The following is a 14,191-nucleotide window of genomic DNA, read 5'->3' on the forward strand; positions in this document are numbered from 1 at the left end:
TCCTTTGTTATGATAAGGTGCAGTGAATTAAGTATTATGGTATCCGTTCGATGCAAAGTTAAGAATTAATACGACTTCGTATTTAATGCAAAAATTTACACAAATTTATCTCGTTATTTAACTCTGTTCAACCATTAATTTGACATTGAGCACTTTTCCTAAGTCAACGGGCTATAACTTTTTCCTTATTTAACGGGCTTAATCGTGACACCGTGCACTGATGATTCCCGAAAGGATGAACCACTAGTGTCTGTAAGTATTTTAAAATTATATATATATATATATATATATATATATATATATATATTGTCAAAAATTTCCGAGGTTGTCATCTCATCGGACTTATATATATATATATATATATATATATATATATATATATATATATATATATATATATATATATATATAGATGGATCGATAGATAGAGAGAAAGAGAAAGAAAGCGAAAAGGAGAGAGCGAGATTTAAGAAAGCGATTTAGCAATGTCTACATCGAGAAAACGCACACACACACTCACGCACACACACACACATATATATGTGTGTGTGTGTGTGTGTGTGTGTGTGTGTGTGTGTGTGTGTGTGTGTGTGTGTGTGTGTGTGTGTGTGTGTGTGTATAAACACTCAGTGTGGGGTCGTGACGAAGTGTCGATATTCTAGTGCACCGGAATGGTGGGTATTAAATTGAAATTATCGTTTAAATTTAGCGTTTCTAATGTTAGCAAGAAGACGTGATTGGCTGTTTGAAGTTGTGAAATCTGCTTCACTCAAACGTAAATAACTCGAAAGCGTCGGTTGCGTAATGGTTACCAATACGGCATGTGGGTTCGGCGTACGTTGTTCAAATCCTCCCGGAAATATCACATCACTCTTATTTATATCCTGAAGTGAAATTGTGGCGTAGTCTACTTAGCCAAAGAAAATTAAGATCCGTGAACACAACGTCAATATATTTTTTTCTGATTATCTTAGACTTCTCCAAACATGATATCAAGATGTTTGGGCAGAGATTTAGCAACCATTGCTTCACGGTTCCGCAGTTAAAGTATCTTTGACATTATTTTAACCAAAACGCTGTAGAAAAAAGTATTCATCTATAGGAGACTAGCTAGTCTCTTTCTACTATTTCGGTATTTCCACGGAAGGTGCTCGGCTGAGCTCCAGTACTTGGTTGCTTCTTATGTGACATTCACAGTAAGAACTCGCCCTGCTATCACAACGATAAGTGACTACCCTTTTTTCTTTCAAGTGCCTAGCAGAATTTGAATAGAGAGAGATTTTTTCTAAGTGCTTCCCAACCGTGGAACGCGTTATCTAGGGATTGCTTTCCTGTTGGCTGTCTTAAGTTTCTATCATTAACTGCCTCATAATATTTAAACGAAAGTTACGCCTTTTATCAATGCTAGCACTCTCTTAGTAGTCACCATTTTTTCGGCTTACAATCATCCCTGTCCCATTAAGCTTCATCCTCTAGTTGCTCTTAGCCATAATAACTGTCAATCCAATTGTACGTTTAAAAAAAAATTAGAGTAAATTAGACGCTCAAACCTTAATGGAGCAACAAATTCTGACATTTTATTTTTGATTTTGAATTACTCGGACTACTGTTCTCATCTTGGTTGTTATTCTCACAATATTTCAGCCGATGTAATCTCCGACTTTCTCCAAATGCATTTTGTCGTGATCGGGTATCTGTATGGAATTTCAAATGGAACCTTTTCTGTAATCCACGGTGTTTTCAATTCGTTATTTTTGTTGAAATGTATAAATATATTTCGAAGTAAAACTTCGTTCTCAGTATTTTTTTTCTTTTTTTTTTTTTTTTTGCCATGTTGTTGTTGGGGCAGAGAATCAGTAGAAATCCGTTTGTTGTATTTCACGGTAGTATTTTCAAATGTCCGAACGGTGCGTTGGTCACGCGTTATTCACGTAAGGAGTGGGTGTGCTCCTATCTAATACGTATTTTATTTTATTCAAACTCAACGCTTATATGACGGAACAAACACATCTAACGTATATGACTTATTCTTGATAATCTCTGTTCAATATATATTATTCTTGACAAATCTCTGTTCAGTATATATTATTCTTGACAAATCTCTGTTCAATATATATTATTCTTTACAAATCTCTGTTCAGTATATATTATTCTTTACAAATCTCTGTTCAATATATATTATTCTTGACAAATCTCTGTTCAATATATATTATTCTTGACAAATCTCTGTTCAATATATATTATTCTGTACAAATCTCTGTTCAATATATATTATTCTTGACAAATCTCTGTTCAATATATATTATTCTTGACAAATCTCTGTTCAATATATATTATTCTTGACAAATCTCTGTTCAATATATATTATTCTTGACAAATCTCTGTTCAGTATATATTATTCTTGACAAATCTCTGTTCAATATATATTATTCTTGACAAATCTCTGTTCAATATATATTATTCTGTACAAATCTCTGTTCAATATATATTATTCTTGACTAATCTCTGTTCAATATATATTATTCTTGACAAATCTCTGTTCAATATATATTATTCTTGACAAATCTCTGTTCAATATATATTATTCTTGACAAATCTCTGTTAAGTATATATTATTCTTGACAAACCTCTATTCAATATATATTATTCTTGACAAATCTCTGTTCAATATATATTATTCTTGACAAATCTCTGTTCAATATATATTATTCTTTACAAATCTCTGTTCAATATATATTATTCTTGACAAATCTCTGTTCAATATATATTATTCTTGACAAATCTCTGTTCAATATATATTATTCTTGGCAAATCTCTGTTCAATATATATTATTATTGACAAATCTCTGTTCAATATATATTATTCTTTACAAATCTCTGTTCAATATATATTATTCTTGACAAATCTCTGTTCAATATATATTATTCTTGACAAATCTCTGTTCAATATATATTATTCTTGACAAATCTCTGTTCAATATATATTATTCTTGACAAATCTCTGTTCAATATATATTATTCTTGACAAATCTCTGTTCAATATATATTATTCTTTACAAATCTCTGTTCAGTATATATTATTCTTGACAAATCTCTGTTCAATATATATTATTCTTGACAAATCTCTGTTAAATATATATTATTCTTGAAAATCTCTGTTCAGTATATATTATTCTTGACAAATCTCTGTTCAATATATATTATTCTTGACAAATCTCTGTTCAATATATATTATTCTTGACAAATCTCTGTTCAATATATATTATTCTTGACAAATCTCTGTTCAATATATATTATTCTTGACAAATCTCTGTTCAATATATATTATTCTTGACAAATCTCTGTTCAATATATATTATTCTTGAAAATCTCTGTTCAGTATATATTATTCTTGACAAATCTCTGTTCAATATATATTATTCTTGACAAATCTCTGTTCAATATATATTATTCTTGACAAATCTCTGTTCAATATATATTATTCTTGGCAAATCTCTGTTCAATATATATTATTCTTTACAAATCTCTGTTCAATATATATTATTCTTGACAAATCTCTGTTCAATATATATTATTCTTGACAAATCTCTGTTCAATATATATTATTCTTTACAAATCTCTGTTCAATATATATTATTCTTGACAAATCTCTGTTCAATATATATTATTCTTGACAAATCTCTGTTCAATATATATTATTCTTGGCAAATCTCTGTTCAATATATATTATTATTGACAAATCTCTGTTCAATATATATTATTCTTTACAAATCTCTGTTCAATATATATTATTCTTGACAAATCTCTGTTCAATATATATTATTCTTGACAAATCTCTGTTCAATATATATTATTCTTGACAAATCTCTGTTCAATATATATTATTCTTGACAAATCTCTGTTCAGTATATATTATTCTTGACAAATCTCTGTTCAATATATATTATTCTTGACAAATCTCTGTTCAATATATATTATTCTTGGCAAATCTCTGTTCAATATATATTATTCTTTACAAATCTCTGTTTAATATATATTATTCTTGACAAATCTCTGTTCAATATATATTATTCTTGAAAATCTCTGTTCAGTATATATTATTCTTGACAAATCTCTGTTCAATATATATTATTCTTGACAAATCTCTGTTCAATATATATTATTCTTGACAAATCTCTGTTCAATATATATTATTCTTGGCAAATCTCTGTTCAATATATATTATTCTTTACAAATCTCTGTTCAATATATATTATTCTTGACAAATCTCTGTTCAATATATATTATTCTTTACAAATCTCTGTTCAATATATATTATTCTTTACAAATCTCTGTTCAATATATATTATTCTTGACAAATCTCTGTTCAATATATATTATTCTTGACAAATCTCTGTTCAATATATATTATTCTTGACAAATCTCTGTTCAATATATATTATTCTTGAAAATCTCTGTTCAGTATATATTATTCTTGACAAATCTCTGTTCAATATATATTATTCTTGACAAATCTCTGTTCAATATATATTATTCTTGACAAATCTCTGTTCAATATATATTATTCTTGGCAAATCTCTGTTCAATATATATTATTCTTTACAAATCTCTGTTCAATATATATTATTCTTGACAAATCTCTGTTCAATATATATTATTCTTGACAAATCTCTGTTCAATATATATTATTCTTTACAAATCTCTGTTCAATATATATTATTCTTGACAAATCTCTGTTCAATATATATTATTCTTGACAAATCTCTGTTCAATATATATTATTCTTGGCAAATCTCTGTTCAATATATATTATTATTGACAAATCTCTGTTCAATATATATTATTCTTTACAAATCTCTGTTCAATATATATTATTCTTGACAAATCTCTGTTCAATATATATTATTCTTGACAAATCTCTGTTCAATATATATTATTCTTGACAAATCTCTGTTCAATATATATTATTCTTGACAAATCTCTGTTCAATATATATTATTCTTGACAAATCTCTGTTCAATATATATTATTCTTTACAAATCTCTGTTCAGTATATATTATTCTTGACAAATCTCTGTTCAATATATATTATTCTTGACAAATCTCTGTTAAATATATATTATTCTTGAAAATCTCTGTTCAGTATATATTATTCTTGACAAATCTCTGTTCAATATATATTATTCTTGACAAATCTCTGTTCAATATATATTATTCTTGACAAATCTCTGTTCAATATATATTATTCTTGACAAATCTCTGTTCAATATATATTATTCTTGACAAATCTCTGTTCAATATATATTATTCTTGACAAATCTCTGTTAAATATATATTATTCTTGAAAATCTCTGTTCAGTATATATTATTCTTGACAAATCTCTGTTCAATATATATTATTCTTGACAAATCTCTGTTCAATATATATTATTCTTGACAAATCTCTGTTCAATATATATTATTCTTGACAAATCTCTGTTCAATATATATTATTCTTGAAAATCTCTGTTCAATATATATTATTCTTGACAAATCTCTGTTCAATATATATATTATTCTTGACAAATCTCTGTTCAATATATATTATTCTTGGCAAATCTCTGTTCAATATATACTATACTTGACAAATCTCTGTTCAATATATATTATTCTTGACAAATCTCTGTTCAATATATATTATTCTTTACAAATCTCTGTTCAGTATATATTATTCTTGAAAATCTCTGTTCAATATATATTATTCTTTACAAATCTCTGTTCAATATATATATTATTCTTTACAAATCTCTGTTCAATATATATTATTCTTGACAAATCTCTGTTCAATATATATTATTCTTGACAAATCTCTGTTCAATATATATTATTCTTGACAAATCTCTGTTCAATATATATTATTCTTGACAAATCTCTGTTCAATATATATTATTCTTGACAAATCTCTGTTCAATATATATTATTCTTGACAAATCTCTGTTCAATATATATTATTCTTTACAAATCTCTGTTCAGTATATATTATTCTTGACAAATCTCTGTTCAATATATATTATTCTTGACAAATCTCTGTTAAATATATATTATTCTTGAAAATCTCTGTTCAGTATATATTATTCTTGACAAATCTCTGTTCAATATATATTATTCTTGACAAATCTCTGTTCAATATATATTATTCTGTACAAATCTCTGTTCAATATATATTATTCTTGACAAATCTCTGTTCAATATATATTATTCTTGACAAATCTCTGTTCAATATATATTATTCTTGAAAATCTCTGTTCAATATATATTATTCTTGACATATCTCTGGTCAATATATATTATTCTTGACAAATCTCTGTTCAGTATATATTATTCTTGGCAAATCTCTGTCCAATATATATTATTCTTGACAAATCTCTGTTCAGTATATAATTTTCTTGACAAATCTCTGTTCAATATATATTATTCTTGACAAATCTCTGTTCAATATATATTATTCTTGACAAATCTCTGTTCAATATATATTATTCTTGACAAATCTCTGTTCAATATATATTATTCTTGAAAATCTCTGTTCAGTATATATTATTCTTGACAAATCTCTGTTCAATATATATTATTCTTGACAAATCTCTGTTCAATATATATTATTCTTGACAAATCTCTGTTCAATATATATTATTCTTGACAAATCTCTGTTCAATATATATTATTCTTGACAAATCTCTGTTCAATATATATTATTCTTGACATATCTCTGTTCAATATATATTATCCTTGACAAATCTCTGTTCAGTATATATTATTCTTGACAAATCTCTGTTCAGTATATATTATTCTTGGCAAATCTCTGTTCAATATATATTATTCTTGACAAATCTCTGTTCAGTATATATTATTCTTGACAAATCTCTATTCAATAGATATTATTCTTGACAAATCTCTGTTCAATATATATTATTCTTGACAAATCTCTGTTCAATATATATTATTTTTGACAAATCTCTGTTCAATATATATTATTCTTGACAAATCTCTGTTCAATATATATAATTCTTGACAAATCTCTGTTCAATATATATTATTCTTGGCAAATCTCTGTTCAATATATACTATACTTGACAAATCTCTGTTCAATATATATTATTCTTGACAAAGCTCTGTTCAATATACATTATTCTTGACAAATCTCTGTTCAATATATATTATTCTTGACAAATCTCTGTTCAATATATATTATTCTTGACAAATCTCTGTTCAATATATATTATTCTTGACAAATCTCTATTCAATATATATTATTCTTGACAAATCTCTGTTCAATATATATTATTCTTGACAAATCTCTGTTCAATATATATTATTCTTGACAAATTTCTGTTACCTATATATATTATTATTGACAAATCTCTGTTCAATATATATTATTCTTGACAAATCTCTGTTCAATATATATTATTCTTGACAAATCTCTGTTCAATATATATTATTCTTGACAAATCTCTGTTCAATATATATTATTCTTGACAAATCTCTGTTCAATATATATTATTCTTGACAAATCTCTGTTCAATATATATTATTCTTGACAAATCTCTGTTCAATATATATTATTCTTGACAAATCTCTGTTCAATATATATTATTCTTGACAAATCTCTGTTCAATATATATTATTTTTGACAAATCTCTGTTCAATACATATTATTCTTTACAAATCTCTGTTCAATATATATTATTCTTGACAAATCTCTGTTCAATATATATTATTCTTGACAAATCTCTGTTCAATATATATTATTCTTGACATATCTCTGTTCAGTATATATTATTCTTGACAAATCTCTGTTCAATATATATTATTCTTTACAAATCTTTGTTCAATATATATTATTCTTGACAAATCTCTGTTCAATATATATTATTCTTTACAAATCTCTGTTCAGTATATATTATTCTTGAAAATCTCTGTTCAATATATATTATTCTTTACAAATCTCTGTTCAATATATATATTATTCTTTACAAATCTCTGTTCAATATATATTATTCTTGACAAATCTCTGTTCAATATATATTATTCTTGACAAATCTCTGTTCAATATATATTATTCTTGACAAATCTCTGTTCAATATATATTATTCTTGACAAATCTCTGTTCAATATATATTATTCTTGACAAATCTCTGTTCAATATATATTATTCTTGACAAATCTCTGTTCAATATATATTATTCTTTACAAATCTCTGTTCAGTATATATTATTCTTGACAAATCTCTGTTCAATATATATTATTCTTGACAAATCTCTGTTAAATATATATTATTCTTGAAAATCTCTGTTCAGTATATATTATTCTTGACAAATCTCTGTTCAATATATATTTTTCTTGACAAATCTCTGTTCAATATATATTATTCTGTACAAATCTCTGTTCAATATATATTATTCTTGACAAATCTCTGTTCAATATATATTATTCTTGACAAATCTCTGTTCAATATATATTATTCTTGAAAATCTCTGTTCAATATATATTATTCTTGACATATCTCTGGTCAATATATATTATTCTTGACAAATCTCTGTTCAGTATATATTATTCTTGGCAAATCTCTGTCCAATATATATTATTCTTGACAAATCTCTGTTCAGTATATAATTTTCTTGACAAATCTCTGTTCAATATATATTATTCTTGACAAATCTCTGTTCAATATATATTATTCTTGACAAATCTCTGTTCAATATATATTATTCTTGACAAATCTCTGTTCAATATATATTATTCTTGACAAATCTCTGTTCAGTATATATTATTCTTGACAAATCTCTGTTCAATATATATTATTCTTGACAAATCTCTGTTCAATATATATTATTCTTGACAAATCTCTGTTCAATATATATTATTCTTGACAAATCTCTGTTCAATATATATTATTCTTGACAAATCTCTGTTCAATATATATTATTCTTGACATATCTCTGTTCAATATATATTATCCTTGACAAATCTCTGTTCAGTATATATTATTCTTGACAAATCTCTGTTCAGTATATATTATTCTTGGCAAATCTCTGTTCAATATATATTATTCTTGACAAATCTCTGTTCAGTATATATTATTCTTGACAAATCTCTATTCAATAGATATTATTCTTGACAAATCTCTGTTCAATATATATTATTCTTGACAAATCTCTGTTCAATATATATTATTTTTGACAAATCTCTGTTCAATATATATTATTCTTGACAAATCTCTGTTCAATATATATAATTCTTGACAAATCTCTGTTCAATATATATTATTCTTGGCAAATCTCTGTTCAATATATACTATACTTGACAAATCTCTGTTCAATATATATTATTCTTGACAAAGCTCTGTTCAATATACATTATTCTTGACAAATCTCTGTTCAATATATATTATTCTTGACAAATCTCTGTTCAATATATATTATTCTTGACAAATCTCTGTTCAATATATATTATTCTTGACAAATCTCTATTCAATATATATTATTCTTGACAAATCTCTGTTCAATATATATTATTCTTGACAAATCTCTGTTCAATATATATTATTCTTGACAAATTTCTGTTACCTATATATATTATTATTGACAAATCTCTGTTCAATATATATTATTCTTGACAAATCTCTGTTCAATATATATTATTCTTGACAAATCTCTGTTCAATATATATTATTCTTGACAAATCTCTGTTCAATATATATTATTCTTGACAAATCTCTGTTCAATATATATTATTCTTGACAAATCTCTGTTCAATATATATTATTCTTGACAAATCTCTGTTCAATATATATTATTCTTGACAAATCTCTGTTCAATATATATTATTCTTGACAAATCTCTGTTCAATATATATTATTTTTGACAAATCTCTGTTCAATACATATTATTCTTTACAAATCTCTGTTCAATATATATTATTCTTGACAAATCTCTGTTCAATATATATTATTCTTGACAAATCTCTGTTCAATATATATTATTCTTGACATATCTCTGTTCAGTATATATTATTCTTGACAAATCTCTGTTCAATATATATTATTCTTTACAAATCTTTGTTCAATATATATTATTCTTGACAAATCTCTGTTCAATATATATATTATTCTTGACAAATCTCTGTTCAATATATATTATTCTTGATAAATCTCTGTTCAGTCTATATTATTCTTGACAAATCTCTGTTCAATATATATTATTCTTGACAAATCTCTGTTCAATATATATTATTCTTGACAAATCTCTGTTCAATATATAATATTCTTGACAAATCTCTGTTCAATATATATTATTCTTGACAAATCTCTGTTCAATATATATTATTCTTGAAAATCTCTGTTCAATATATATTATTCTTTACAAATCTCTGTTCAATATATATTATTCTTGACAAATCTCTGTTCAATATATATTATTCTTGACAAATCTCTGTTCAATATATATTATTCTTGACATATCTCTGTTCAGTATATATTATTCTTGACAAATCTCTGTTCAATATATATTATTCTTTACAAATCTTTGTTCAATATATATTATTCTTGACAAATCTCTGTTCAATATATATATTATTCTTGACAAATCTCTGTTCAATATATATTATTCTTGATAAATCTCTGTTCAGTCTATATTATTCTTGACAAATCTCTGTTCAATATATATTATTCTTGACAAATCTCTGTTCAATATATATTATTCTTGACAAATCTCTGTTCAATATATATTATTCTTGACAAATCTCTGTTCAATATATATTATTCTTGACAAATCTCTGTTCAATATATATTATTCTTGAAAATCTCTGTTCAATATATATTATTCTTGGCAAATCTATGGTCAATATATATTATTCTTGACAAATCTCTGTTCAATATATACTATTCTTGACAAAGTTTTATAACTACAACGAAATATGGAATCAGTAAAAACATGACTGTAATATTTTTTCTTGTTCTATTTAATTTTATGTTGGCTTAATTAACTTACTCCTGTTTTCGACCTTTAAGCAGTATTTTTCTCATTTGACTCTTTACATCAGGTGGCTTCATGTCTTGTCTTGGGCAATTTGCATTGAAAATTAACACATATGAAATAAGTTGTAACTTTGGACTCACGATTTTGAGTTCTTTTCTCATCGTCCGCGTTAATTCGACTTGTCTCTTATTCACTTTACGGACGGCCACGATCTGTGCTTTGTAGGTACCGACACGGGTGTACAAATGGCGACCTCCGTTGACATCTAGATGAGAACTGAGGGACACTTGGCTTGACCTGAAAGCCCCGTTCACCTGCGAGATAGGAGAATCGTCCCTTTTTCCAAGTAGATTGGCACCAGCGCTAAGGGACTTCAACCAAGGCTGCGAAAGAAAAAAAAAAAAGAAGAAAATCAATGGAAATAGAAAAATTATCAAAGAGGTTAAGCAAAATGTAACATTTTCTCAAAGGAATAAAGAGAGGAAATTCCACTCGGATTTTTAGTTAAAATAAAAAGGCATTTATTCGTGGTACTTTCCAAACACCTTCATCTTAGTTTTATAAGTCTCTTCGTTCGTCATGTGGTTAACAAAACTCTGCTGTGTCGCACATGTGCTTTTTCTTCTCCAGCGTCGACACCTCAAATCCAGTCGCCGCCACGCGTTTTTTTTTTTTTACACAGTGATCACCACTTATCAAGGCCCGGAAGCCACTCAGGGATAAGGGTTATTGCAAGTACATTACGTTAGTGTGGAGATTTGATGGAGTGTTTACTTAAGGGGGCGGTTCATTAGGAATTTGTTAATGTTGGACTTGAACACATCCAGGTTGTAGTCCGGTGGGAAGCAGGCAGACGGAACAGAGTTCCACAGGCGTGCAGTTCTAAGAAAGAAGCTTTGTTCATGGAATCCGCGTTTTGATTTAGGCACAGATATAGAGTGGGGGAATTTTTTTTTCCTATATTTCTTTTTCATTTCCGCTATGTCTGATAGTCACATTCAATGCTGACTAAACTTGTCTCCTTCAATAATTACAAGAAACCTTCCCTACCACCAATAGCAATGGCCAATGACTCTTTATCTGAAAGTACATCTTTTAAACTCCTAGACCTAATGCTCACAGGAAACATGAGTTGGAACAATTACATTGAGAGCATTGCCAGGACCGCCACGAAGAAGAGGGATTCTCTCTACCGTGCTAGAAAGATACTAACACCCGAAAGTATCCTATACCTCTATAAGGCCACCATTCGCCCATGTATGGAGTATTGTTATCATATTTGGGCTGGTGCATCTGCTATTAGTCTCTCGCTCCTAGACAAGGTTCAAAAAAGAGTTGCCAATCTGATAAGTCCTGAACTGTCATCTAAACTTCAGCCTCTGTCCCATTGACGAAATGTTGCATCCCTCTACCTGTTCTACAAGTACTTTAACGGTGAATGCTCTGACGAACTGCAAGCCCTTGTGCCCCTTCGACGTAAATACCCCCGACAAACCCGGCAAGCAGCAAAATCCCACCCCTTCACAGTAGAGATCCCTAGATGTAAGAGAGCCTTCTACTCCAGTAGTTTCTTCCCCAGAACTGCTAGACTTTGGAATTCCCTTCCAGGTCCCTTCTTCCCCAACTGTACTGACATGCAGAAGTTCAATTGTAACGTGAACCGACAGCTTGCTGCCCACTCCCTACACAGTACCCCTGATGCCTATGTCCCTGATAGTAGCCACTACAACAAACTGGCAATGTGCCTTGTTTGGGATGAAAATGTAATTAAAAAAATGTCTTCAGTTCAACTAATAGCACATTTTTTTGGGGGGGGGGATTCAAAGTTTGTATTTTATGTCGCTCTCCCCGCTCGCATGCTTCCTTTTCCTCTCTGCATTTTTCCTTCTCTTCCTCCTCGGTGACATCACCTCGCGCATCAGCTTCGTCATTTGCATTCGTGTCATTCGTACGTTAACTCATCACGAGTTAATAAACTACCATAACCGCTACGGCATTAAATATTAAATATTAAATATTCAGACAATAAAAAGAGAAAATCGTTGGTCGTTTTGTTTTACGCTATATCAACCCTTTTTGGGATATTTAATGGCGAATCCAACAACTTTGCAGAGACGTTTCATGCGTCATGTTCTTTTTTTTTCTCTTAGATATTTTTTCAAAGAGATTCCCGAGTTCGACAAAATGCACTCAATAATGATCGCAGGTTACATCATCCGAAACATTGTATGAATGTCATTCAACATGTGAATAGTCCTAATAACCCAAATTATCAAAATTATCCAAATAATCCAAATTATCAAAATAATCCAAATTATCAAAATTATCAAAATTATCAAAATTATCCAAATTATCCAAATTATCAAAATAATCTAAATTATCAAAATAATCCAAATTATCAAAATAATCCAAATTATCAAAATTATCAAAATTATCAAAATTATCAAAATTATCCGAATTATCCAAATTATCAAAATAATCCAAATTATCCATGCAATTTGGCCATGAATAACCTCCACAAGGAGGAGCTAAGTAACTAGAAATTTAAAACTAAACAAAATCATAAGGTTTGACAGGGAATTATCTCCCTTTTACCGTTTACTTCAACGACAGCATGAGAGAGTGGTTCAGAACGAGAATCAAAGTAAGGTAGAAAAGTGTTGCAATATTTTTTATATGGTATAGTGGTTTGATTAAAGAAAATTGCAAAGTTCTACTTATAGACATTGGTAATACGAGCTGACCAATCGAATAGATCCATGTTCTACTAGCAACCAATTAGAAACCGGAATTGCTCCATAAAAATATCGGATATTTAAAAATTCCCGCACATAATTTTTCGTGGCAACATGAGAAAGATCTTTGCTCTTTGCAAAATTTTAAAGTCCATGACTTGTACAGATCAGCTACCCACCGAAAACTCTTTTTAATCTTATTCTAACAAGTCTGTTTGATAAAATTATTATGTACAATTTTCATATAGATTTAAGTTGAATAGTAGGTTAGTCAGAATTTCCAGGTTTAGGTAGGGCAACTATTCTAGAGGACAGGTCCCGGATATGAACTTAAACTCTATTCAATGGTGAGGCCCCAGCTTGCGGGCTTTGGGGAGTGTGGAACCACCCTTTAATTGCATTGCTCCTAAATTCACTCTGACCCGGAGTGGTAGTACCTGT

The 14,191-nt window shown here is 28.1% G+C and overlaps 1 protein-coding gene across 2 annotated transcripts in view; it reads right to left on the reverse strand.

The window, feature by feature from the left end:
- Positions 1-14,191, reverse strand: part of LOC145265602 (receptor-type guanylate cyclase Gyc76C-like) — a 644,892-nt gene that overhangs the window by 221,209 nt on the left and 409,492 nt on the right. For both annotated transcript variants that reach the window (XM_080121613.1, XM_080121614.1), the window contains one exon: positions 11,156-11,398. In XM_080121613.1, coding sequence (XP_079977739.1) covers positions 11,156-11,398 — 243 coding nt within the window. The remainder of the gene's footprint in view (positions 1-11,155; positions 11,399-14,191) is intronic.

This window comes from Euprymna scolopes, chromosome 40, assembly GCF_053919585.1.
Source record: "Euprymna scolopes isolate OS-2025 chromosome 40, ASM5391958v1, whole genome shotgun sequence".
Taxonomy (NCBI): Eukaryota; Metazoa; Mollusca; class Cephalopoda; order Sepiida; family Sepiolidae; genus Euprymna; species Euprymna scolopes.